Here is a 25677-nt window from a genome sequence, read left to right as displayed (position 1 = left end):
CGAGGAGCCCTGGAAGGAAGACGACATGTAGGAACGACAATCCATGACCAAGTTAATAAATATTGGCGTGGGAAGATCTAGCCGATTCGACGGTTGATGGGCACAATATTATCGTAAGATGTCCCCTCAGAGTATATAATGAAACGAGAGTAGATGGGGGATGGAAATGAGGGAAGAGGAAAGTTGCTTAAAGAACCCTTTAAGGAGTCTATGAGGGGCCTCAGGCCATCCATCTACTAACAAAGAAAGTCGCCTTCTTTACGCCGGCTCTATATACTGTATAATGGCGCCACCGACAATCCTTCCTAATTGGCAGAGCGCGAAGGCGCATAATAGAGTTGGTTTCCCCCACACTCCTTATCAGTGGACTCGCCCGTTTCCCGTCCTTTTCTCCTCCCAATCTCATCCACCATGCCAGATCGACCGCGCACTACGCGAATAGTCCGCGTCCGCACCGGATGCTGGACCTGTAGGCGTCGGAAGAAGAAGTGCGACGAGACCCGGCCAATATGTGGTGGCTGTAAGCGCAATGATCTTGGATGCTCGTGGCCATCGACGATCCCCGGGCGGCGCCATTCCGGCCCAGAGAGCGAGATGCCTGACTTGCTCGCCAACAATCGACATTCAAGTGAATCGCACATTCAGGCGACTGAGGTCTCTGAGACGGTACATCTCGCGCTGGGCCCTGTGTCGCGACGACAGTCCTCAGTCTCGTCAATTGGGGGCCAGCCCGTCATCGCCGACGACGGGTTGGAGGAGGCGGCGGCGGCGCCAGATGAGATGGCGAGCCGGCGAGACTCAATTGGCAGCGTCAACAATGCCCTCGTGGCGTCAATGACGGTGGGGAATGTGGTGCCTCGAACGCTCTCCATGCTACCAGGCTACGATGCGGAATCCTATCAGCTTCTGAGCCACTATCTCAGTACTACGGCCGATTGCATGGCCAACGGTTCGACGCCGGTCAACCCCTTTTTGGTGCAGATTGTGCCGCTGGCATTTACCAGTGACCTGCTGTTACAACTGGTCATTACCCAAAGTGCAGCCCACCGAGCATTTCGGCGCCGCGACGAGTCGGATGCCGTCGCACACTCTCATTACACCAAGGCCATCCAACTCTTCCGACATGGCGTGACAGAGTTTATCGATGGCAAAGAGACGAACCCGCTGATGCTGCTAATTGGTGCTCTTCTCATGTGTTTCACAGAGGTGAGGCCAACCACCGGTACAGCCAAGTCTTGATCATAACAAACTAACTTCCGACAGACCGCAAAGGGCGACACGACGGGAACAATATTTGACCACTTGTCCGCCGCAAACTCACTACTGCTCAAACTCCTGGCCCAGAGTGACACAGCGGTGCCGCGAGGCCTGAAACACTTCGTGACTGAGTACTACGCGTACACCGCCACCGTCAGCATGATATCAATAGATGCCCGCCTGAGCGGACAGCTATTTCTAAATTTCGATCTCGAGCAACGGGCCCGCGAGCTGCTGGGAAATCGTTACGTCGGCAACCTGTGTGGCTGCTGGCTGGAGCTCCTGCTGCTCATCCCTTGCATCTTTGATCTCGGCCGACAGTGGATGATGGAGGATACACAGGCCACCCTACCCACTGCGGATGATATTGCCATGTTCGCTTCTATTCAGGCACAGATCCTGCGATGGATGCCTTATTCGTTCGTGTCGCCGGAAGTCTACCTGGCCGGGCTTATCTTCCAGCAGGCTGTGCTGATCTACCTCTACACCTCGCTCGGGGGGTATGAATACTGTGCTGATGGCATGTACAAAGTGCTCATTGAGACTGCAATCGCAGAAGCGATGTCCTACCTCGACGAGCTATCCCCCGATGCACGCATCAACTCCGGGCTATGCTGGCCCATCGCCGTCGTGGGTTCGTGCCTTACGGCACTTGAACAACAAGAGCGTCTTCGAACAAGGCTGCTTGCTATGACCAGCCACTTCGGTCTGGGGAACATGCAGCGAACACTGCTTCTTCTTGAAGCAATGTGGCAACTGCCGTCCTCCGATGCAGGCCCGTGGAATATATGCCGCACAATGCAGCAGAACCAAATATGGATTTCCTTCGCGTGAAGACATTATTGCATTTCTTGTATTTTCATGACATGATCAATTAAGGCGCGGCCAGATTCTTGGGCGCCTCGGTCGCTGGGCCCTCTGGCGTGACATATGCCTTGGTCAACCCACCGTCGACCACAAAGTCTGCGGCGTTGACAAAGCTACTCTCATCACTGGCCAGGAAAATCACCGCATGGGCCTGCTCAATCGCCTCGCCAAAGCGACCACTCGGGAAGTGCACCTCGCGCCGGAAACGCTTTTCCTTATCATCACCGAGCCAGTCCTGGAGAAGGGGTGTACTATCGACATCATCAGCACATGGAAATCAGTTGTTGATGGTGGGGAAATACGTACTTGAGTGGCGCAGGGCAGAGCGAGTTGAATCGGAAACCTGTGACATTCTTAGATCAGCCAACTCGTCCACGCCCAGCATCTAGCTTGCGTTCGTTCTTACCCTCCCGCGCGTGCACAATCGCCAACTCCCTCGTCATGGCAAGCACGGCACCTTTGCTGGCGGTATACGCCAGCTGCGGCGTCGCAGCACCCACCAGCGCAACCATGCTGGCTGTGTTGATCACCGACCCACGCTTCTTGCCGTGCGTCCGGAAGCTGCGCACCGCATGCTTGGACCCGAACCACACACCCTTGACATTGATGTTCATCGTGCGATCCCAGATCTCCTCGGGACACTCCTCCGAATCGCCGTCCTTCGGGTGCATGATCCCTGCATTGTTGAACATGACATCCACGCCGCCCCAGGAGTTGAGGTGCGCGACTGCCGCTTCGATGTGTGATTCGTTCGATACATCGACGACCTTGGTCTCGACTTTTCCTGTGCGCGCACTCTCCGGGACGACGGCGTGAACTTTGGCCAGGGCGGTGCTGAGCCCGGCGTCGCTGATATCGGTCATGAGTACTGATGCGCCCTCGCGGAGCATGAGGATCGTGGTTTCGAGGCCGATGCCACTGCATGATGTTAGGATTTGCGCTGCCATCGCCGTGCGGATAAAGGTGCGGACATACCCAGCGGCGCCGGTGACAATGGCATTCTTGCCGTGGAGACGTCCGACCATTGTAGATTGTTGATAATTAGTTGTGTATATAATAAGATTGACGAAGACAAAGTGTTCGAATAACAGAGATTTTGCTAACGGCCTGGTGGTAAATGTGGGAGCTGGAGCAGCCCCGGTCTTAATTTATAGCTTCAACGCACCTGCACCACCCTTTCTCCACTGGCGTGGTTATCACCATGCGCGAACCGATACCGATCTCTCTATCCCGCTGCCGAGCTGCCCATTTACTAAGATAGAAATACCATAGGTTCACCGCGATCGCACGTCCGCGCCTGCACGTTCCCCGCGCTCGAAAGCGGAGATGGTCATCACCTATCGCGCTTTTTGACTCACTCGGCGCGGTCTATGAATGCGGGGCATGAGGGGCATGCAGCATGCGATGCAATGAGAGTCGATCGAAGAACCTCGGACTGCGATGCGCTTTGCGTGGCGCGCCCGGAGGTGAGCTGCGCGGTCCGGGACCGCGCTGTGGGTCTGCGTCGATAAGAGCGCGCAGTAGAGACGAGTGGATGAATGCAGTGGGAAGAGATGGACGGAGCTTGGATTTGATAGAGGATCGTCAAGTGTCGCATATGATGTATGGAGGTTGTACATGAAGTTGAAAATATACTATTCGTGAATTCTAATCGTTTACGCCGACACGTCCTTGATGTGGTAGCTCTTCAGCTTCACAAATCCATCATATCCACGCGGGCCAAGTGTACAGCCTAGACCGGAAGTCTTCCAGCCAGTCCACGCCAGGTCCTATGCGGGAGTCAGTATATACTCGCATGCGTTCTCTTGGGAATAGTGCAGATCTTACGGGAGCTGGGTAGTCGCAGCGGTTGATGAAGACGGTGCCTGCTTCAATCTCCCCAATCAGTTCCTCTCCGCGCGCGAGATCGTTGGTCCACACGCTGGCAGTCAAGCCGTAGTCACTGTCGTTCATTAATGCCACTGCCTCGGCATCGCCCGACACCTTCATGATGGGCATCACCGGTCCGAAGGTCTCCTCTTTCATGGTGATCATGCTGTGGTTGACATTGGTCAGAACCACCGGGGCAAGGAAGTTTCCTTTCTGTAGAGCGCTGGATGCGACGAAGCTCGCGTTTTCAGGTGTCACGTTCACAGCGCCTTTGCTCAGTGCGTCGTCAACATGGGACTGGATCTTGGTCTTGGCGGGAGCTGAAATGACGGGGCCAGTAGTGGTGGTTTCATCAAGCGGGTCGCCGAGTTTATAGCTATTGAGACTGTTAGCAAAAAGAACGGGTAGTCAGGCAGGGTGCAACCCACTTCTTGAGTTCTTCTTGGACAGCGCGCACGAAATCTTCATACACCTTCTCGTGCACATATACCCGCTCGATCGAGCAGCAGCTCTGTCCGGAGTTGAACACGGCACCATCGACGAGCTGCTCAGCGACAAACTTGACATCAACATCAGGGCGCACATAGGCCGGGTCGTTCCCACCCAGCTCGAGGTTGACGGGTTTAATCAGGCGAGCGGTCGCTTCACGCAGCCGGATGCCACCCGCAGTGGATCCCGTGAAAGAGACAGACTGGATTTCGGGGAGCTGAGCGACCTGGTCGAGGACGTCCAAGCTGCCGATGTGCGCAATCTGCAGAACGTTGGACGGCAGGCCCGCCTGGGTGAAGATCTCGAGCAGCTTCTCCCCAAGTAAGGGGGTCTGTGGCGACGGGCGCAGAATGACCGAGTTCCCCGCCAATAGGGCCGGCACTAGGGCATTGACGAGAGTCAAGTATGGGTACTGCGACGAGTGAGCATTTGACCACGTCTGATTGCTTCAATCTCAAGGGAGGCTCACATTCCAGGCGGACGCAATGAGTGACGGCCCAACTGGTACGCGCTTCACCATCCGTCGGAAACCGGCTTCGGGGCGTCCAGGGAGGTCGGCCAGACTCTCCTCCGCGATATCAATCAGGTACTCGGCGCGCAGGCGCATGGTCTTGATTTCCCCGGCGCAGTATCTGATCGGACGGCCCATCTGAATGGTCAGCTCCCTCGCAAGCTCATCGATGCGGCTCTCGATGATATCCAGAGCGCGCTTGACGATCTCCTTCTTCTGATCCAATGATAGCTTGCTGTAGGAGGTGAATGCCTGCTTGGAGGCGGCGGCGATCTTGATCGCCTCGTCGAGGGAGGTGCCCGGCCTGTCGAAGATGACCTCGTGCGTGGCCGGGCAGACGGTGCGGATGTGATTGGCCATGTTGAGAGAGTCGAGGGTCACTGGAGGAGGGAGGAGTTGTCGCCAGGTAGTGACGGGGAGTAACGGGGGAGTAGAAAGTGTCGCGCCGCTCCCCGCGGAGGGGCATATCGGCTTTTATAGCTGGCCCGCGCCCGCTTATCGCTCTCTGCTCCACGCGCGCTCGGCTACCGTTGTTTATTCTTCTGCGCAGAAATGGATGGTATTTATCAGAGATGCTATGTACACCTTCACGCCGACGATTCTATAATGAACTTGACAAATTCGCCCGCGAGCTTCTCTCCGTCGTGCGGCTTCGCCGATCTCGAGTTCCCGTCTTGGTACATTTCGTCATTGAGCACCCCACTATTGTGACGCGCCTGGAGGATGTTGGACATGACATATTCGTTGAATTCCGGGTGTGCTTGCACGCTGATCAAGCGGGATGGCATATACAGGCCCTGGACTGCGCAGCGAGGGCTGCTGCCGAGGTTGGTGCACCCCTCGGGCACCTCAAAGACCACATCGCGGTGCATTTGGTGGAGGTGCTGTCTCTTGTTAGTTGATGCATCGTTGGGAAAGCGAGAAAGATGATGCTAACCAGTTTGTCCTGACCAAACAGCTTCTTTCCGGCATCAGTCAAGTCAATCTCCTCGACAGAGATCTCCCATCCTTCGCTTCTCCCCACACGCGCACCCAATGCCCGCGCAAGAACCTGATGTCCAAAACAGACACCCACGACGGGCTTCTTATGGGACTGGACAATTTCACGAACGTAATCAGTGAGACTAACAATCCACGGATCATCGGCAAACGCATCATGTTCTAGCGGCATGTTAGTCACAGAAACACCCGACAGTCATCAGGGGACGCTATCATACTGCTTCCGGTCAGGAGAAAAGCATCGCATTCATCGGGATTAGGATAGACTGGGTTGTCGACGACGTTCCACTTGCTCACTTGAATGTCCACAGTGGAGTTGCCGGATGTCTGCAGACCCCTCTGCAACAGTCGCTCGAAGATGTCGCCATAATTGCCCAGTTTGGTCTGCACCGGCGGGATTGGAGTGTCGCACTCGATCACCGCAACGCGAAGTGTCCGCGTCATCTTAGCGGTCTGTGGTCTTTGTCGCAAGTTGCTTGTTGGTGCAACGGCCTGCGTCTCCGCCGAGTCGGTGCTTTATGGAGGTTGAGGCCAACGCCGCGATCCTGACTCGGTGAGCGCGCTTAGCCCCACCGCGCGGTCCGAGGAAGGGGATTCGATCCTCCGTCGCGATAGCAGTGGAGATTGGGCCGCTTGCTATCATCGCGATAGCCACTGTGTCCCACTGGGTACGCTCCGCGGCGCGGTAGCTGGTGCTGTCGAGCGCGCGGTGTCTTTGGGCGAGTTGTGGACGTGCAGTGATACGATGATCGCAATGGACCGCCGGCGGGAGATGTATATTAGAGTCGCCCTGGCCCAGCAATCGAACTATAGAGCTTTGCCAAGCGACTTGCTCTCTTTCCTTGATGATACAGAATGATGACGCCCACCATGATCACAGTCGAAAACCTCCCTACTCTCCTCGCCGACGACATCAAAGTCAAGGTTGCCGGTATTGACGCAGATGGCGTCCTGCGCGGAAAGGTGATGGCCAAGGAGAAATTCCTGGCAATTGCACAGAAAGGCTTCGGGTTTAGTTCCGCCGTCTTTGGATGGGACATGCATGATATGCTTTGGACCACCGAGGCCCGCGTTGCACCCCCGCAGACAGGGTATGCGGATTTCCTCGCAGTTCCAGACTTGAACACATTTCGGCGGCTACCATGGGAGGAGAACATTCCGTTCTTCCTGGTCCGGTTTGTCTCCGATGGCAAGTCGGTGTCGGCGGATGGACGAAGTATGCTCCACGGAGTGTGTAATCAAATCGCAGTACAAGGATATCACGCGTTGGCCGGAGGTGAGAGGGATCCCTGGGAGACGGCCACACACAGTGAACTAATCGCGTGCTAGTTGAGCTGGAGTTTATGAACTTCCAAACACCATCTGAAGATGGCTATGGTGCTGCTGGGTCAAAACACTCAAACCTCGCATCCTTCCTGGAGCACAATGCGCCGAGCGCCTTGCGACCAATTACTGCGGGCATGTTCTGCTACAGTTCCACCCGGCCTGTTGCCAACAAAAAGTACTTCTACGACATCTTCAACACCAGCGCACAAATAAACTGTCCCATCGAGGGGTGGCACACCGAGGGCGGGCCTGGTGTGTATGAGGCAGTATGTTGTGTCAACCATCTCTGGATTTCGGATTGGCTCCTAACAACCATCAGGCACTGAAGGTTTGCGAGATCAGCGAGATGGCAGACCGAGTAGCCATGTTCAAGTATGTAACAATGCACATTGAAGAGCGTTCTGAGTTGTTACTGATCTCCGTGCCAGGCTTCTCACAAAATCCCTCGGAATGGAGCACGGCTTCACGCCATGCTTCATGGCCAAGCCGATGCACGGCCTCCCTGGTAGCTCGGGACACATCCACGTCTCCCTTGCCGATAGCAATGGCAACAACCTCTTTGCACGCGACACACCTGACCCTAATGCGCCGTGGTCAGATATTGAATATCTGTCCGACATGGGAAGACAATTCCTCGCTGGACTGTTGGACGCGTTGCCAGATATTATGCCCCTCTTTGCGCCGACTGTCAACTCATATAAGCGTCTCGTCGAGAATTACTGGGCGCCGGTGTACATTAGTTGGGGACTCGAAGATCGCATCGCCTCTATTCGGCTCATCACACCCCCCGTGTGCAAGCCCGGGGCCACACGGTTCGAGGTGCGTATCCCGGGCGCGGATCTGCACCCGCATTTCGCTCTGAGTGTCATCCTCGCTGCAGGCTGGCGAGGTGTCCAGAAGAACCTAGAGATTCCCGTTCCACCCATGTCTGCTCGTAAACAGGGTGACCCGCGACCGGAGCTACTTCCGAATACGCTGGACAAGGCTCTGGAGCGTTTCTCTGCTCCGGGGAGTATTGCGCGGGAGATTCTGGATGGGGAGTTTGTGGATTTCTTTACCGCTACTAGACAACATGAGCTGGGTCTTTGGCGGGAGGCTGTGACAGACTGGTAAGTTGGAGTCGCCTGTTGCCATTTACAAGGTGCTGACTATTTTCAGGGAGGTCAAAAGATATATTGAAACCGTTTGAGGTACAGTAATACATTATTTGTAGAATTCAGATCATTATCAGTTGACGGAATCAGATATACTTATTGAAGACTGTGTGGGCGTGCTCATCGTAGTGGCAATCAGATAACTAGTGATCATCGATTCTTGGAAGCACAGAGAGGAGTAGATGGATTCTCCGATGGGATGAAGTTAAAGAAAAGCTTCTTCTTGTTATTAATAGCTAGGGAAGGCCTACTCTTTAACTGGCTCGGCCAGTCTCTTGAGGCTGAGTAGGAAGTGGTGGTGGCGGTGGTGGACAGGCGGCCCTTTTCCGTGGCTCCAATGGATGGTAGAGACGATGAAAATCTCTCTCTATCCCTTGACGAAACCTTTCTGCACGAGTGGGCCTTCTTTTGATATACCACTCAGCCCCGGGGTATTTCGGGAAATGGATCTCGAAAATCTTCGCGCAACGATCTTCCCTGGAGGCGTATAGCGGAGTCCGTTGCGGAAAACGGCGCAGATCTTCTCCAGTGTATACAGTCACCATCTGCAGCGCCAAGGGACCGCCTCTCGAAGCAAGGAAGCGTCTTTGAAACTCTTGCACCTTCTCGTAGCTGAGAGATGCCTCAAAGTCGACCTCTCTCGCCATTCCGCCTGTGGTTTCGGACAATCCCATCGCGACGTGAATGGATAATTGCTGGAGGTTTCTAAACCCAGTCGCCAGAGCATGAACAAAGTCGTCGGGCTAGTGGATAGAGATGAGCTCGGGCGCAGTAGGAAGGTTTATATCGGACATCACTTACCCAGGTGTCTTCCTGCTGCACATCAATGGCCAGACTCTGCAGATTGGGACAATATTGATCCAGTTTCTGGATCAATTGCGCACTCGGAACCGGTCGGTCTCGCTCGGGATGCTCGATTGCGTGCAGACATAGGGTTTTCAGGTTGGGATGATGCCCTACAGCCTCTACTGAGGGCACGAATCCCTTGGCCGTCAAGCTCTCAAGGGTGTCAAAGGACCCCAAGAAATGGTCTAGCTGGGGAGAGGTTGTCTCGGTTCTATGGCAGTAAGCTGTGACCTTCAAGTTCTTCAACCTGTGCACGTATCCGGTAATCTGTTCAAGAAAGCCATAGTTGTCTTCCGGTCCCAGGCTGAGCGACTCCAGTCTGTCCCAAGGAAACTTATCTCTCCAATATTGGAATTCCTGCTCTTCGCAATAATACCCACTTAGTGATAGGCTCTGTAGAGGGGGAAATGTTTCAGAACCGGGAAGCTCAAGAGGAATAATCTCAGTGGTATAATCCCGGGGATGACGCCGTACGCATCCTGTCCGGTATCGGTTGATCGAGACCGACAGACTTTCGAGGTTTGGGTAGATGGTAAACAGCCTTCGGAGATCCAAGGTCTGCTTTTGAGAGCCCGTGCCTCTGGCATAGACATTCACGCTGGTGCTGAGCGCCTTCACAAATGGGGCTGGGACAGCGAGTTGAATTCTGCCCAAGGGGTTCAATATGTGAAGCTGGGGGGATCTCTTATGACCCCGCATCGCGTCTATCAACACCTGCGACAGAGGATATTCGTCGCGAAAGCTGCAGCCGCGAAGAGAATCGTCAGTGAGGACACCACGTAGGGAGACAATTCCAGCATACTAGACACGTTCCAGATTCGGCAAGCCGTTCACCAGTTTCACGATGGGATTGCCACGTTGTGCTATCATTTCATCGGCTCTGACTATCCTGTCCAGCGTCAGTTCGCGTACAAGCGTCCTCAGGCTTTCATTCTGGTGATCGAGAAGTCGGCTGAAGAGGCTGTCCCTGAGGTTGTCGGCCTCATCAGAGTCTGATGTATCTCCCGGTAGGACATTCCATTCCTGCCCGGTGGTCTCGGATCTTCGCAATATGACCGAGCGGTACAAGACCGGGGTAGCCAGAGCATTGAATGCTGTCGATACCTCGCAAACATTTTTGACGTCATTCCGGTTTTCCAGCTGCGAAGTGTCAGATTTGGGGGCGGTTGAAGGAGGGGGCTTCAGCTTACCGCTTGGAAGACGAGATACCAGATCTCCGGGTTCAACTCTGACCAGCGCATGGTGCTGGTATATCGCGCCCGACTAGTCACTCACAGCGCGGCGGATCAAGAATCAAGGTGGGATGATCCGTCTGTGTAGATCGAGAGAAGTTTCTGGAGCGGAGATCGTCCCGCCTTAAATAGCGCAAAGTGGTGATTGTAGTCGCGCCTTACCCGCCTAGGTAAAACAGCTTTGAGGGTATGAATTCTGGGATGCAGTATGACTGCTCTGGGGGGGTCGAAGGTATCAGACCAATCTATTACCAGTAGATTCTATGGGTAAAATATAAAAACAGAGATTCCTCCTGCGCGCGTCATTGGTAAACATGCTTGTGAGGAACCAGAACTCCAGCATATGGAGCTGGGTACATAAATGATCTAGTCACTTAGGAATATCAATACTAGTTAGATATGATTTTGTGTTTGGATAACTGACAGCCAGATGATCGGACTTTGGGACTGCTTGGGTAGTTGGGACCAGACCACACTTAACATCACCCATTCATATTCCTTCAGTAGTGCTACCGTATTAATACCACTTCTATTGATTTCCTAGGAATATTACTACGATACTGCCGGAAGAGAAAAATGCCTGAGAACTCAGCCTCCGGCACAAATGAGCCGGGATCGCCAGGCTGCCATAATTGTCTTATGGCCCCCAATCATGGGGATATCCGAATTCACAATGCAATATTGGCAGTGAAAGGAGGTAACTCGGTTGTTCCAGACATATGATCATTCGACTCGACTCGACTCAATTTGCTAGTCTACGAGCCAATAAAGGCCTCGTAGCCTATCGATCCATATCGGAAACCGCGTTGAGCTTAGGGTCGATCCCACATCCTACTAGGCGCCCAAATAGCTCCCCGCCTTCCCATAAATTTGAGTCATTCCTCAAACCATTGTCGCTTCTCCTCTCAACGCCATCTTCTCCAAACATGACTGCGCCCAAGGCAGACCCCGTTCAATTTCGAATCTTGCCCGCCACGGAGGAAGATTGTCTGGATCTGGCCAAGATAGAGTCCGCCTCTTTCAGCGATGCCAGTCGCGACACCCCCGAGAGAAACAGCTTCCTCATTATGCTCGGCCCGCCAACCGAGGAAGGGATAGAATTCCGCCAGAAGAATTTCATTGAGAAGTTGACACAGGACCCCTCGTCCAAGTTCTGGAAGGTGGTTGTCAACGAGGGCGACCAAGGCCCGGACAAGGTCGTTGCGTGCGCGCTGTGGCATTTCTACACCGAGCCGCTCGTCATGGATGAGTGGAAAGGCTTCCCGTGGCCCAGCACTGCCAATGCAGATGCCTGTGATGCCCTTATTGGAGGGGTGTACTGCAACAGACGGAAGCACATGAATAACAAGACGTTTGGCTGTAAGTTGAGTGATATCTCCGTCCCTTGTGAGTCATATCTCAACATGAGCAGTCTTGCAGGTTCTGGGTACATTGCGCGAATACCGTGGATGTGGGATTGGATCGGCCCTTATGGAAACTGGTCTGAATTATGGCATAAGCCAAGGCTTGACCGAGTTCTGGATCGACGCCTCTGCAGACGGCTATCCGTTGTACCGGAAGTTCGGCTTCGAAGATGTTGATGTTGTTCGGAAGGACCTTACGCCGTACGGAGGGGTGGGTAACTCTGATATTGTCGGAATGAGAAAATTGATCGTATAAATGCTCCTATCCACTGAGATGGCTCGGCCAGTGGGCACTCGACCGATACACGGCACTGCCATGGTTTTATATAGACTAATTAACAAGTCTGTGTTCACCAGCAGCACATGCTGCAACCAGCTTCTGTATGCTTCAAGCATCGACTGCTTTCGGTATCAATGTCTCAAGAAGAGGAGCTCCATTGGAATAATCACAGCAGGGTAACTGTTCGAACAACAATAGCGTTATGATATCATGTAAGCTCAATGAGGAGATTCTCAAATCTCAGGCGAGTCTCGATAAGCATCAGAATAGTGCCTGCAACTATCAATGCGGCATAAACGTGTGTAGGTACAACATCACTCATAACCAGAAAACAATCCCACAGACACCCTAGAAGAGACTCTTCAGAGGCAAGCTGCACCTGCAAACTAAATGCCAGAGTTGGCTGAGACAAGAACAGAACAATTACATGGGTCAGAATCCTCCACCGGAAAATTTCGAAGGGCAGTCATGACCGGTTAGCACCGTCGCCATTTTCATCCTCGACGTACGCAGTACGGTCAACGGTGTCTGTTTTGGACTTGGCCGTCGACTCGGTCTCCGTGGCATTGCCATCCTCCTCCTGCTCCGTGTTCTCCGTTGCCGTTCGTTGCAGGCCTGCAGGCCGCGACTCCTGGACCGACTTGCCCTTGTTCCCATTCCGAATGGGCAAGGACTGCTCAGCCTCGCTCTTCGTCTCAGCCGCCGACTCTTCCGCCAACACCGACGACCGGGAACTGCGGTCTCTGCGTGATCGAGCATTCGCGCGACGAATCAGCCGGTTGTGATAGTCCTCTTGTTCCGCCTCCGGGTCTTCATGGAGGATGCGACGGGCCGCCTCGCGGCCGACGACGGGCAGCCGATCCACGCCTTGAACGGCGTGAGGCACGAGCTTCGGGTCGAGCAAGCCAACCTGGACCAGGACGCTGGCCTGATCCCAGTATGTGTGCTCTGAGTAGAGACGGCCTGCTCGCAGGCTCACGATGCTCACCAGGATAATCTCCACCCGCTTGTTGGTGGGTGGTACACCTGGAAGCATCCATGGAATGTCCTGTGTATGCTCGAAAGAGATGTACAGCTCGTCCACGACACGGTCAGCGCCAGTCGTGCGAGACAGCAGGCGAATGCGCATGGACGGAGGCAGGCGTCCTAGGAAATGCTGCTCGTAGAATCGACGCAGAGCCTGCGCGCCGATGGCGCCACTCACGGTCGGTGCATAGGTCACGACCGGGGTCTGGTGCTCGACATATCCATTCATGGTTCTGGAGAGATTGCAAGCGAAGAATTTGCCTGGAGAGGATTAGCGGGTGCTTTTGGGCCTGGACAGATGGGAATTACCTTCTTCATGTTCCTCCCATCGTTGCTCCAAATCTGCATCCCGGGAGAACGCCTTTCGAATCATTTTCATTGACCGAGTCCATGCTAGTCCGGCCGCTAGGTGGTCGTACTCCTCCATGTCGTGCTCTGCAAAGCCTGGCTGCGCATGGCCGTAAGTGTAGGCTGGGTACGACAATTCCAGCCGCTCGCCCGTGCCAATTCCAGGGTTGATCGGCCGTGTTTTGCGGCGCTTCTTGCCTTGTAACCCAAGAGCCGTGGGGATCGTGGTGACATCCACGCTGGTTCCAGCAAGATGGACGAGCACTGGGAGAGAGAGAGGAAATCGCTGGCGCGTGTCGGGGATATTGCTGGGGTAGTAGGCGATTAATGCACAGAGCCGGCTGGCATTGGTGGGCTTCAGATAGTAGTCCAAGCAGTAGTTGGCGGCTTCACCGAATGCTATGGAGAGTTCAGTCAGTTTTGACCGTCGTGAAGGATAATGAAGGGTGTATTACCAATCACAGCGTAGTTCTCTCCTACTCCGAGCCCGTTCTTGACTCCCATCAGTCGACTGGCATAGTCTTTCCCGCCGCCGTTCAATGGCAAGTAGACTACATCGAACCCTTCGTCTTGCCAGTGGCGGATGGTGTCGGTGTCGAATTCTCCCGTCTCAGACGTGATGCAGAGTCGCGCATTGTTGTTGCCGTTGTTATATAGCAGTCCACTGCTTAAGCCCGGAGCGCTGATGGAGACCGTGGCCATTTTCCTGCGTGCGGGATGTTTATTTACCGCTGTGTGTGGTATCGACTGACAACGATTCCCACGTTCGATCGACTGAGCTCAAATTCCTAGCGAAACAATATCAGTGCGAGTTCACGGCCAAATTCGTGCAGGATTCCCGCAGTCTGTATTCCACACGAAGATAACGAGAGAAGTTGGCTGTGAAGCCATGGCGGATGACAGCTAACGGGCGCTACGTCATCGGCGCATGTCATGTTTCCCACGACGTCATTGCAGTCGCAATCCATGGAATGGACCAGATCTAATAGAATAATTGGTTCAATCCTCAGTTTTGGATGGAACAGGAGTGAGTGACAATATATCATGGAAGACGTCAAAACAAATGGGGTCATGACAATGCCATTTACTGCGATCCCATAGCTTTGAGATCTATCAGCGGGCGCAAGCTGATATGTTGTTAAACTGTCTTTTCTTGACCCAAGATACTGTAGAGTCAAGTAACCATTTCTATGTGGTATTCCCAAAATTAAGAGATTAATCTCCCACACCTCTTGCATCATCTCTCTTGCTTGACCCCCGACGACAGCCATGATAATCAGCCCCAACAGCTATACACTGCACCATAAATCCAGAGTGCCTGCACAGTCTCCCCAATAGAGTCACTTCCCCTCCGCACCACCGCCACTCGCCACCACACTCAGCTTCCCTGTTCAACACAGCGAGCAATGTCGCTGGTGCAGCATGTCTCTGCCCTCGAGGGTGTTGATCGTGAACCTGAACTGGATGTCGGAGAAGACCTGGCACCCATTCGTCGCAAAATCAGCTACGATGTCCTGCAGTCTCCGAGCCAAGCTCCCTCCATTGCGGAACAAGCACCAGGCACCCCGGCCTACAAACACTCTCCAGTCAAGAGAATCGGTATGTCAGCCGAGACGATTCCAAACTGCTCATTAATCTCCTGCAGCCCAGGTCATATTCACGATCCTCGCGTGTTGGGCCGCGTCAGGAATCGTGTTTGGCTTCGCCGCACTCAAGCCCGTTCTCGTAGAGGAAGGCGTGTTCCATGAGCGATGCACCGAGGACGAGCTACGAGAAGGCGTGGAGCTGTGCTCTCAGCAAGATCTCAAGTACGTCCTCACCACGAAGCTACCGTTTAGCTGCTGACCTACCTGTACCAGGCTGAACCTCTTTTTTACCATCGGCTCCATCACCGCGAATGTGTCGGCTCTCCCAGTCGGAACTATCCTCGACCGCTACGGATCGCGTGTCTGCGGACTGCTTGGCTGTCTGCTTCTCGCTGTCGGTAGCCTGGTCACGGCGTTCTCCTTTTTATATCCAGAGTTCCATGGCCTCATTGCAGGCAACTTCTTCCTTGCCCTGAGCGGGACATTTATCTTTGTGCCGTCGTTTCAAATCGCAAATGCCTTCCCGCGCTATGCGGGGACAATCGTTGCATTGGTGACGGGAGCCTTCGACGCGTCTGCTGCTGTGTTTCTGTTCTACCAGCTTGCCTACGAGGCATCGGGAAGAGCGTTCACACCAGAAAAGTTCTTTCTCGGGTATCTGGCTGTTCCAACCATGATTCTCCTCGCATTCGTCACCTTCATGCCGAAGCGCGATTACGACTCCACCCTGAAGCTCGAAAGCAAAATGGAGCGGGCCGAAGATGCGACCCGCGACGTGCACGAGTCCGACGACGAGATCGAGAGCGACCGAGAACTCGAGCGCGTACGTAGCAAGCGAGCCGAGCGCCGAAAGAAGAAGATGCGACAGCTCGGCGATGTACTCGGGAACAAGCACGAGCGGCGGCAGCGCGCGGAGCGTGAAGAGAATCGCCAACAGCTCAGTCAAGTCTGGGGTGTGCTCCATGGATTATCAGCGGGGCAGCAGATGGCCACGTCCTGGTTCATCCTGATCACTCTCATGACTGTCCTGCAGATGGTCCGAATGAATTATTTCATTGCAACCATCCGAGCTCAGTATACATACATGCTTCGCTCGGAGTCGCAAGCGGAACAGATCAATCGCTTTTTCAATGTCGCATTGCCAGTCGGCGGTGTGCTATTCACGCCTTTCATCGGGGTCCTGCTGGATCGACTCAGTGTTCCGGCGATGCTGGCGTTGATCGTAGCTTTCACCACGATCATCGGGATTCTCAATTCCATTCCTGCCCTGGAAGCGGGCTATATGACCGTCATCCTGTTTGTTTTGCTGCGCCCGCTGTACTATTCAGCCATGTCGTATGTTCCGCCATTCAATGTAGTCTAAATATGACAACTGCTTACTATGGCCCTAGGGACTATGCCACCAAGGTCTTTGGCTTCGCCACTTTTGGACGCGTTTACGGTACAATCATCTGTCTCTCGGGGCTGGTCAACTTCTCTCAATACGGACTGGATGCACTCACTCATCATACGTTTAAGGAGAACCCGATCCCAATCAATGCCTTCTTGGCTGTGGCTGGGTTTGTGGTCGGGGTCGCTCTGGTGACGTTTGTCACGGTGGCAGGCCGGCAACTTAATGCTTCAGAAGGCAATGACGCGGAGCAGGAGCCACTGCTTCTCGAAGAAGAGGAGACTGATTGAGGCAGTCTGGGGGTGAAGGAAGTTAGCCATGCCACGGGTTAGATTGGCCCGTAGCCTTCATTCTGAACATACAGACAGATATTACATAGTCAAGTTAATACCATTTTGATCTCAATTTATTCTCATCCAGTGAGCCGTCCGGCATGACACTGTGAAGGTCGTCCAGGCTCTCCCACCGCGGCTTCTGAACAAGACATGGATGGTCTCGCCTGGTCGAGGGAGGTAGTTGTTGTCAAATGCCACGCAAGTCGAACTCCAGGGCTACCCAAGTAGCGATATGTGAGTAAGTGATATTTTCAGCCGATCTGAGCTATTTTAACATTGGTGGGCGAACTGCTTCCCTTTCATAGATCCCAGATCTCGGCTTGGGAAGGTTGACGAATCACCACGCCCAGGTGTTCGGACTGCAATTCCATTTGACAAACTGGAATCATTGAATTCCCCTATCAATGATGCTATTGCCATCTTGGCACCCAAAACACCTCCTAATTGACGTGGCATAACGGTATAGCAAAATAGCTCTTATGGTGGCAACTCTGTCCAGGCTGTCTGATGCTCTGCGCAAGTGATTTACACTCGGATGTAGCACCTCTTTGAAGGGCATTTGAGTCAAAGGATTCATATTCAACGCCATAGTTTCATCCTGGCACTTTGTATACCCTAACGAGAATCATTCATGCTCTCCATGCTACTTCGTTCCATGTACTCGCGCTCTCCTGGGTGTCCACCAGGGTAGAACTGCATTTGAACGCGATCAAAAAGACGGATATCCAAGACAACGCAAACTACTCGTCCAGCGCAAACCGATCCAGAAACTTGAACGTCCGCAGTCCATCCTGAACATCTTCCACAAACTTATCACTGACCGACTGGGCGACATAGACACCGTTCTCGTCAGTTGAGATCTGCGCCTCCCGCAGCGCAGCAGATCCCTTGCCCAGAGCCCCAACGGGCTTTCCAAACCGGAACGCGTCGACCAGGATATCCAAGGGCCGACCTGCCGGATACAGCGTACTCGCGCCAGAGGCCTTGTTCGACGGCGCCGCGGTGTACGAGCGATAGCTAAACAGACCCTCCGCACCCTCCGCGACCACGACAGCGTCAAAGTTGATCGCGTCGGAGCCTGAGTACGTCTGGTTGACGCCGTCTGCCATGCGCTCCCCGACGACGAGGACATCGACGCCCACAGAAGCAAGTTTACGCTGCAGAGCCGCGCCGCTGGAGACCGACGAGGCATTCTGCACGGAAGCGAGCACGCCGACCTTGAGGCCCTCAAGCTTGAAGAGCTTCTGGCCGAACGCGCCGATGTTTGCGGTTGTGTTGTCATGGTAGAATTTCGGGTCTGGGTCCGGTGCGTCGACGCCGATGGCCGCTGCAACGCGCGTCGCGAGGTCATGGCTGATTCTGTTGAGTTGGATGATGACGTTGTTGCGCACGACGGAGCTCTGGACGTTCGAGTTCTCGAAGCGCATGGCGTCGACGACGAATTGCTTCTCCGCGGGGACGAGGGAGTTCCAGAAGAGCCGGGGCTGGGACCAGACATCGGCAAAGGTTGAGCTGACGGTGCGCTGGAGCTTGCCGCTCGTTGTTCGGTCGGGTGCTGTGAAGAAGCCATTGCCAACGGTCTGGTTGGCCTGCTTCGGGGATCCGTTGTTGGGCGTGTTGGGAGAATAGGCATCCTTGTTGAGCGGGATGAACATTTGACCTGGAGACAAAGGGTTGGTATCAAGAGCAGAGTGTGAAGGAGATCTCAGTGCTTACCTGCTCCATCACGGTTGTTGTTATGGATTGGAACGCGCGGACGGTTGATAGGAAGTTGCTCAAAGTTGGGGCCGCCGTGCCGGTTCAACTGGGTGTCCAGGTAGGAGAATATACGGCCCTGCAGCAGCGGGTCTTCGGTGAAATCAACACCGCGGACGATGTGGCCCGGTTGGAACTGAAAGTCACGGTTAGACGATGCCATGGATGCGATGCGAAGGGACTTACCATAATCTGCTCCGTCTCGGCGAAGTAATTCCGGGGATTGCGGTTCAGTTGCATCTTGCCGAGCTTCGTGATCGGAACGTATTCTTCAGGCACGATCTTGGTTGGGTCGAGGAGGTCGAATCCGAAGCGAAGCTGGTCATCTTCATCCATAATTTGGACGCCCAGCTGATTACGGATTAGTTCAGTGGCCATCGTATCAAACGTCGGCATCACTTACCTCCCACTCGGGGTATCGTCCAGCTTCAATGGCATCCCACAGATCCTGGCGGATGAAATCTGCGTTCTTTCCTGCGACCTGCTGTGCTTCCTCCCACACCAAGCTCGCCTTGCCCTGAAGAGACTTCCAATGAAACTTGACAAGCTTGGACTCCCCTTTATCGGTGACGAGGCGGAAAGTGTGAACGCCAAACCCATCCACATGTCGGAAGGAACGAGGAATGCCGTGGCCGGCCATCGCCCACATCAGAGTATGCAGGGCACTAGGCTGCTGGCTGAAGAAATCCCAGGCCGAGTCGTGCGCGGTGGCCGCCTGGGGGATTTCGTTGTCGCCCCGGGGCTTGACAGCATGGATCAGGTCGGGGAAGAGAATGGCGTCTTGGATGAAGAAGACGGGGATGTTGTTTCCGACGATATCTGGCAACTAATCAGAATTTGTTCCTCGGGGTGGGTGTAAACATGCATACCCAAGTTTCCTTCGTCAGTATAGAACCGCGTCGCAAAGCCGTGCACATCACGAGCGGTATCGGCACTTCCCCGACTTCCAGCCACCGTGGAAAAACGAACAAAGACCGGTGTCTCTTTCCCTTCAGAGGCGAGGAACGAGGCGGCACTGAGATTGGACCAGTCCCCGTAGGATGTGAAGACTCCGTGGGCACCGACACCGCGTGCGTGGACGGCACGTTCGGGAACCTATATCACAACGGTCATTAGTGCGCAGACAGGAACTCAATAACTCAAGACGTTGCACTCACCCGCTCATGGTCGAAGCGCTGGATCTTCTGGCGGAAGATGAAATCCTCCAGCAGGGTTGGGCCACGCTCTCCGGCGCTGAGACTGTTCTGATCTTCAATTGGACCGCCGACATCCGATGTCATAAAGGCATTGCTATCGTCGAGGTAAAACTGGGATAGAAACTCCTCCGTATCGGAAGCAGCGCCGGCATCATCGCGCCGCAGGTTGCTATGCGGGTTGTAAGAGGCCGGCAATTCCCCTGTCATATAGGGACAGGCAGCATTGGCAATGCCAACGAGCCCTGCGAGTAGTACCGGCGAGTACATGGCGTCGGCTCAAGAATATCGATCCAAACAAGCAGGCGGGCAGTCGACAAAAACACAGGCCCAGCCGGGATCCCTCGGCTGCATTTATATGCAGGGGAGATTCTGCATGAGGAAAGAACCTCTCGTTGGGGACCTGCTCTCGGGCGACAATGACAATCTCGGTTCGCAGGTAGACGAGACACAGCTATTGCACCACCAGGGCGTGGAGAGTGGGCACCGAATCGCCGGTATCCAACCGGAGACGATGTGATTATTCTATCACAGCGGCCTAGATTAGCTAGATTAGGGCATCCGTAACACGAGCAGAGTCCACCCATCAGGTGGGGAGGTTACATAGACCCTCACGATCTTCATTATGAATCAGGAGCAATAGGGTCGTACACTCCGCATCTCTGGGACTGCCCCGTTCACGGTGACACCAATGGATGGGATTGGTCAGTCGTAGCGTGCAGATAGCATGCCAGTCCATGCAAGGCTATATCTGCGTGCACATCGAATGGAACAGAAACTTGGCCTGGACGCGATCAGGACGCAGTGCCGAGTCACGGCAGCATTCAATCTCGACACCTATTCGCCTCTAGGCCGAGAGCGATCCCCAAAATTGAGCAAAGAAGCCTGATCCATGCACGCCATGGCAGAAGTGGGCTTGGCACAGTGGGCGTTATTCAGCGATGGAAGATCGAAGGGGTCGAGGCCGCGATGATTGCTAATGACGCCGGTCTGGAGCCCCGATCTGCAGCAGGCCCGTCCATTCAACGCCGGAGCTTTGTAACCTCAGGGCACATCTTGGCATCTCGGCGGTCTTGGACTTGGCTGCCGTGAAGAAAGACGGTCTGCATGACATTTGAAGTGTGTGGAGCCAGGGGCTGGTAGGCGCAGATCGCTAGGTCGGACTCGCCTTCGCATTTGGTCACTCTTGGCCGAGTGTCCTATATTATTGAGAGCTTCAAGGCTGATGATAGCTGGGAGGCATTTCAGTCCTGGACTTTCGATTCCCGTGAATGTAATAATTGAAGCAATGCATGCAACTTTGACTGGGTGGCTGCGATTGATCCCTGCAATGCAGCTTGGCCTTTTCTCCGCAGTTTCGCCGAATCGAACCTGAAGGGAAATGATCTGACCAGGGAGGTTCTGGGAGGGAATTTCGTCTTGTTATAGGTCGGGCTAGGCTGGCTATACTGTAGAAGTGAACATCGGTTTGTCTCCGATGATGTATGTACATACATACATAGGTTGGGTTATTGACTCCGGGCTCTGAATGTCACGACAACCACCGGTACCAGTCCATTCTAGCCATTTGAGCACAAGGCGCTCTAAGCAGTAGTATTCATGTGAACAAATAGTGATCCTGTGCTTGGCATAATAGAATCCAGCCACGTCTGGTCGCCCAATAACTACCGTTTTCGACCCATCGATGCGATTCCATTCGAACCCGGTTCGCTGTAGTCCACAAAGCCAAATCGCTCGTATAGCGGTGCGCCAGCCTTACTCGCATCGACATAAGCGCCGACTCCATTCGCATCCGCCAAATCACAGCCCCATTTGACCAGCATCGACCCTGCGCCGCGCCGTCGATAGTCCGGATGCGTGCCGAGCATGTCGAGATCTTGATCCGCGCGAGCCAGCATCAGCATTATGTCAGTTTCTGGCAACGGGCAAACGAGGTTCCCTTACAGTAGTGCTTCTCGTCGCCCATGACACGCCTCCGATTGCTTTCAAACCGATTGAACAGCGCATCGGCGTCCGATGCCGGCGTGTCTGCATGCCAAGGCGGAAACCGGCGTCCTCGCTCGTCGACCATCGCCGTGTCCCATTTAGCATACGCAGCCAGCCGCGGTCGGCCTTGATCATCGCTGCATTCTGGATCGACAATCTTGAGGTACTTCTGGAACGGCTTGTTCAGCAGATCCTGGCGGTTGGCATCATCCCACCACTGGCGGATGTTGGGTGTATCGGGGAAAAGGTGTTGCATGTCGGGGTCGGTGAAGGTCGCGAACCACAGCTCGGTGATCGCAGGGACGTCATCCAGAGTCACCGGCTCCAGCTTGAGCGAGGTCGGAGCGGCCATTGCGCTGTCGCTGAGCGTCTTGACGCAAGTGTGTGCGCGGGCAGCGATATTTATTTTAGCGTCGACGGCCGTGGAGTCTGTGGGATCACCGATTAGTCGGTGAGCTCCCCTGGAAGTCTGCACAGGGATTGCATATGCGTCTGCCACGATGGATGAACATGGCCAACAGATGTTTCTATCGAGCTCTACCGTCATGATGAGTGGCCGATTCACATCAGCCAGTCGGATGACGACGCCGAGTCTCTTCGCTGATGGGAGAAAGCAGCCAATCAATACGGGCGAAAGTCACAAAATCCCAGTTCTTCCCACCGCTGATCAGCTGCTGATCTACACCCTTGCGTCCGTGGCTGACATAGAGGGCCTTGGTGAAGGCCACCTCCAGTGATATGTGAAGGGGACCCGGGAGGAATAAACGCGACATCTCCCATATTTAGCGGAGCAACGGGGCAAGCGCCACTCTCCAGAGAGCACACCCTCCTAGACCTCGAACGCCGCAGCTCCCGGGTCCATGAGGGCGAGGGCGGACTATACTTGGTCTGTCGGCTGAGCGGATCGTCGAGAGCGTACGGTTGTTATCATGAGCCTGATGGTGTGTCACAAGCGGCTGAATGAGCTGGTATCCGTGGGCAGAGTTGAGATTTTTGGGCCAGCCATTGGCAACAAAGTATGGCTCGCCAACATCGCTGAGCGCATTATCGCCCGTGTGCCATTCGGTGCTGCCAACCGGGGCAGCGCCATTGACCAGGTCGCGTCGATGCTCAAAATCGGGCTGAGCATAGACGTCGCACTGTCGCAGCTTCGAATTGGTACTCGCGCCAGGGCCGCTGGAGGACGAGGAGTTGTAGTGTTTGGGCACGTAAGGGGTATCGATGGCGGAGGTGTAGTTGGTTTTGAGAGGGCAGAAGAGACCCCTTTGCAGCAGCATGTCAGTTTCAGTCACATCGCAATCGTCCAGTCCCACTGACTCAAATCCACCAGGCACAATGACCCCAACCATCTCCGTATCCGGGTCTAATATCTGAAAGGTATGCGTCGTGTTGCGGACGATTGAGCTGTAGCCGCCTTGGGTGAGGACGCGAGCCTGCTGTTCCGTCTCCATCATACGCCGATCCTTAGTGGCACGCACTGGTCTACGCGTGGATGATTTCATACGGCATCGTCTCAGGCCTAAATAGTCAACCTACTCTTGCATTTTCGGATTTCCGAGATGGTTGATTGTCCGCGACAGCCTGCGAAGCGCAAACCCGAATCTGCTCCCATGTTGATGGGGCATCCAGGGACAAGATCTCTGACAGGTGAAGTGGAGAATGAAGAGACGCCATTCAATTCGTCAGGCAATGCGCTCTCATCGTCGGCTTCATCGTTATCAAGGAGGGTACATATACTTATGGCCCCCGACAAGAGGATTCAACGGGCGTTACAGGATGTTGCATTTCCGCATAGATCTGCCGTTTGAACCAAAATTAATAACAGCACGGCCTCGAGCGACAAATCAGAGTCTCGATGAAACCTATCGGGGCCTGTGGAGTTATCCTAGCCTCGCCCCCGTTGTAGTTATGTACTAGAATCGCCCCCGACAGAGCTAAATCTGTTCCTTTGTGATGTTATTTGATCAAATCATTGGGCCAGCCGAGTTGATCTCTTTCCTTTCTAAACGAATATTCACGCACATTTGACTCAGTCCACAGATTATTGCCCGACGATTCAGGTCTTGGTGGGGGCGAGCCTTATCCATAGAAAGATTGACGGGATGTTTCCAAGTGATGGAAGATTGAACTCGAGATTGTATGAGAATCTCTCCAATTAGGCCATCCGCCAAACCTATATTCACATTGACTCCATGAGGAATAAAGCTCGGGGAGAACTAGGATCGCAAAGGGGGTTATATAGTGTTGCAAGGCTGTGCAGGAAGGGATAATCAGGGACGGACCCCTTGGCCCCAGCCCGGCCAATTACACCGTCGCGATCACCAAAACATGCAGCACGCTTGCCCAAAGCCAATTGCCAATGTCGCGAGGCTCGAGATCCACTTTGCATTGGCCCCAGGAAGAGACCTTGCAGTTGGAACTCATAAATAGGAATGCATGGACGCACCCGCTCGATCGAGGGGAGATTCCACCTTGTACACCATGGTGCTCTCGCATGCCCTTCTCGCCCTGGGGCTTGGCCTCGGCGCCGCTGCACGTTCGCACTCATCTGGCATGAGCAACATCAAGAATGTCGTTGTGCTCGTGCAGGAGAATCGGTCTTTCGACACCCTCGCCGGCGGTTTTACCTACAATCCCGACATCGATGGGCTGGCCCATCGGAGTTCCCCTTACTGCAACCCAGCCAACATTTCCGATCCCCATTCGAAAAACGTCTGCGGAGCTGGAATCGCAAAGAATGTTGCCTCGGATGACCCTGATCATTCGATCACCGGCGGAAACTTGCAGGTGTATGGCTCGTATCACCCTGGCCGCAATGCCAATGCGTCCATGAATGGCTTCGTCACCGAGCAGACCTCCAAGTATAGCCTAGAAGGCAATACAATGGAGGCGGCCGAGGTCATCAATTACTATACGCCCGACCTGGTGCCGGTCACCAATGCCATGGCCGAGAACTACGTGCTTTTCGATCGCTGGTTTGCTTCGATCCCAGGACCGACAGACCCGAATCGCGCCTACTTGACCTCCGGCACCTCGCAGGGCCATGGAACCAACGACAAGGCGTTTTACAACTCTGAACTCACGCAAAAGTCCATCTTCGAGCTCCTGTCGGACCACGGCATCTCCTGGATCAACTACCAGAACACGACCGACATTGGCGAATCGAGTTTCTTGCCCGATGCGCTCTTCTATAACTGGACGGCCCATCATGCCAAAGACAAGGTCCTTCCCCTCCACCGTTTCTACGAAGACGCAAAGGCCGGCAAGCTACCGCAATTTACCTGGATCAACCCCGAGTGCTGTGACTACATGTCCATGCACCCCAAATCCCCGATCAACATGGGCGAGAACTTCATGAAAGGCGTCTACGAAGCCGTCCGCGGCTCGCCCCAATGGCCAGAGACTCTTTTCATCGTCACTTGGGACGAGCACGGCGGCTTCGCCGACCATGTGCCTCCTCCGACGGGCGTGCCCCCTGGCGATAACATCACCTATACGGAAAAAGCCGAGGATGGCAAGAAGTATACCTTCCACTTCGACCGGCTGGGTGTTCGTGTGCCAACCATGTTGATTTCCCCGTGGGTCAAGCGTGGGCTGGTCGAGCACAAGGCAAAGACCAACGAATACACGCACACGTCCATCCTCAAATTCGTCTCGGAGCTCTGGGGATTGGGCAGTCTCACGCCGCGTGTGGACTGGTCTCCTTCGTTTGGCAATTTGATCACCAACACCTTCCGCAACAATACCCCGGCGACTCTCCCCAATGCGGCTGGCTATTAAGTGTGGGCCTGTGTATATTAATCATGGATATCTTCCGATGAAGCC

General features: G+C 54.3%; 13 protein-coding genes across 13 annotated transcripts; 5 read left to right on the top strand and 8 right to left on the bottom strand.

Annotated features, from left to right (window-relative positions):
• Positions 1-411: 411 nt before the first annotated feature.
• On the top strand, positions 412-2091 carry N7459_000846 (Zn(II)2Cys6 transcription factor; the record flags this gene model as incomplete). Its single annotated transcript, XM_056940031.1, has 2 exons — positions 412-1206; positions 1264-2091. 2 exons carry the CDS (start codon positions 412-414, stop codon positions 2089-2091), a joined length of 1623 nt encoding a protein of 540 aa, XP_056804311.1.
• Positions 2092-2131: 40 nt separating this feature from the next.
• On the bottom strand, positions 2132-3149 carry N7459_000845 (oxidoreductase, short-chain dehydrogenase/reductase family; the record flags this gene model as incomplete). The annotated part of the gene is made up of 4 exons (XM_056940030.1): positions 2132-2375; positions 2431-2467; positions 2531-3042; positions 3100-3149. 4 exons carry the CDS (start codon positions 3147-3149, stop codon positions 2132-2134), a joined length of 843 nt encoding a protein of 280 aa, XP_056804310.1.
• A 630-nt stretch (positions 3150-3779) lies between these two features.
• Positions 3780-5353, bottom strand: N7459_000844 (aldehyde dehydrogenase family protein; the record flags this gene model as incomplete). Its single annotated transcript, XM_056940029.1, has 4 exons — positions 3780-3893; positions 3952-4369; positions 4422-4894; positions 4952-5353. The coding sequence occupies 4 exons, from the start codon at positions 5351-5353 to the stop codon at positions 3780-3782; spliced, it is 1407 nt and encodes a 468-aa protein (XP_056804309.1).
• A 227-nt stretch (positions 5354-5580) lies between these two features.
• On the bottom strand, positions 5581-6436 carry N7459_000843 (type 1 glutamine amidotransferase; the record flags this gene model as incomplete). The annotated part of the gene is made up of 3 exons (XM_056940028.1): positions 5581-5877; positions 5931-6154; positions 6211-6436. The coding sequence occupies 3 exons, from the start codon at positions 6434-6436 to the stop codon at positions 5581-5583; spliced, it is 747 nt and encodes a 248-aa protein (XP_056804308.1).
• Positions 6437-6847: 411 nt separating this feature from the next.
• On the top strand, positions 6848-8507 carry N7459_000842 (glutamine synthetase family protein; the record flags this gene model as incomplete). Its single annotated transcript, XM_056940027.1, has 5 exons — positions 6848-7268; positions 7322-7584; positions 7638-7690; positions 7747-8427; positions 8477-8507. The coding sequence occupies 5 exons, from the start codon at positions 6848-6850 to the stop codon at positions 8505-8507; spliced, it is 1449 nt and encodes a 482-aa protein (XP_056804307.1).
• A 670-nt stretch (positions 8508-9177) lies between these two features.
• N7459_000841 (uncharacterized protein) lies at positions 9178-10559 on the bottom strand (the record flags this gene model as incomplete). The annotated part of the gene is made up of 3 exons (XM_056940026.1): positions 9178-10060; positions 10121-10422; positions 10509-10559. 3 exons carry the CDS (start codon positions 10557-10559, stop codon positions 9178-9180), a joined length of 1236 nt encoding a protein of 411 aa, XP_056804306.1.
• An 842-nt stretch (positions 10560-11401) lies between these two features.
• N7459_000840 (GNAT family N-acetyltransferase) lies at positions 11402-12209 on the top strand (the record flags this gene model as incomplete). Its single annotated transcript, XM_056940025.1, has 2 exons — positions 11402-11909; positions 11962-12209. Coding segments are annotated over 2 exons (756 nt in total), but the record flags the coding sequence as incomplete, so codon positions are not given.
• Positions 12210-12699: 490 nt separating this feature from the next.
• Positions 12700-14309, bottom strand: N7459_000839 (dienelactone hydrolase; the record flags this gene model as incomplete). Its single annotated transcript, XM_056940024.1, has 3 exons — positions 12700-13520; positions 13569-14006; positions 14063-14309. 3 exons carry the CDS (start codon positions 14307-14309, stop codon positions 12700-12702), a joined length of 1506 nt encoding a protein of 501 aa, XP_056804304.1.
• Positions 14310-15013: 704 nt separating this feature from the next.
• N7459_000838 (putative MFS transporter) lies at positions 15014-16873 on the top strand (the record flags this gene model as incomplete). Its single annotated transcript, XM_056940023.1, has 4 exons — positions 15014-15206; positions 15253-15415; positions 15467-16528; positions 16585-16873. The coding sequence occupies 4 exons, from the start codon at positions 15014-15016 to the stop codon at positions 16871-16873; spliced, it is 1707 nt and encodes a 568-aa protein (XP_056804303.1).
• Positions 16874-17658: 785 nt separating this feature from the next.
• On the bottom strand, positions 17659-20136 carry cat1 (catalase catB; the record flags this gene model as incomplete). The annotated part of the gene is made up of 6 exons (XM_056940022.1): positions 17659-18578; positions 18635-18809; positions 18860-19024; positions 19077-19492; positions 19543-19768; positions 19831-20136. The coding sequence occupies 6 exons, from the start codon at positions 20134-20136 to the stop codon at positions 17659-17661; spliced, it is 2208 nt and encodes a 735-aa protein (XP_056804302.1).
• A 1633-nt stretch (positions 20137-21769) lies between these two features.
• N7459_000836 (uncharacterized protein) lies at positions 21770-22399 on the bottom strand (the record flags this gene model as incomplete). The annotated part of the gene is made up of 1 exon (XM_056940021.1): positions 21770-22399. One exon carries the CDS (start codon positions 22397-22399, stop codon positions 21770-21772), a length of 630 nt encoding a protein of 209 aa, XP_056804301.1.
• Positions 22400-22634: 235 nt separating this feature from the next.
• On the bottom strand, positions 22635-23303 carry N7459_000835 (uncharacterized protein; the record flags this gene model as incomplete). Its single annotated transcript, XM_056940020.1, has 1 exon — positions 22635-23303. One exon carries the CDS (start codon positions 23301-23303, stop codon positions 22635-22637), a length of 669 nt encoding a protein of 222 aa, XP_056804300.1.
• A 1030-nt stretch (positions 23304-24333) lies between these two features.
• Positions 24334-25632, top strand: N7459_000834 (uncharacterized protein; the record flags this gene model as incomplete). Its single annotated transcript, XM_056940019.1, has 1 exon — positions 24334-25632. One exon carries the CDS (start codon positions 24334-24336, stop codon positions 25630-25632), a length of 1299 nt encoding a protein of 432 aa, XP_056804299.1.
• Between the last annotated feature and the right edge of the window lie 45 nt (positions 25633-25677).

The sequence above is a fragment of the Penicillium hispanicum genome, assembly GCF_028827665.1.
Source record: "Penicillium hispanicum strain IBT 35686 chromosome Unknown utg000001l_segment0_segment0, whole genome shotgun sequence".
NCBI classification, from domain to species: Eukaryota; Fungi; Ascomycota; class Eurotiomycetes; order Eurotiales; family Aspergillaceae; genus Penicillium; species Penicillium hispanicum.
Note: the sequence above shows the minus strand (reverse complement) of the source record. Positions and strands in the feature narration are given on the sequence as shown.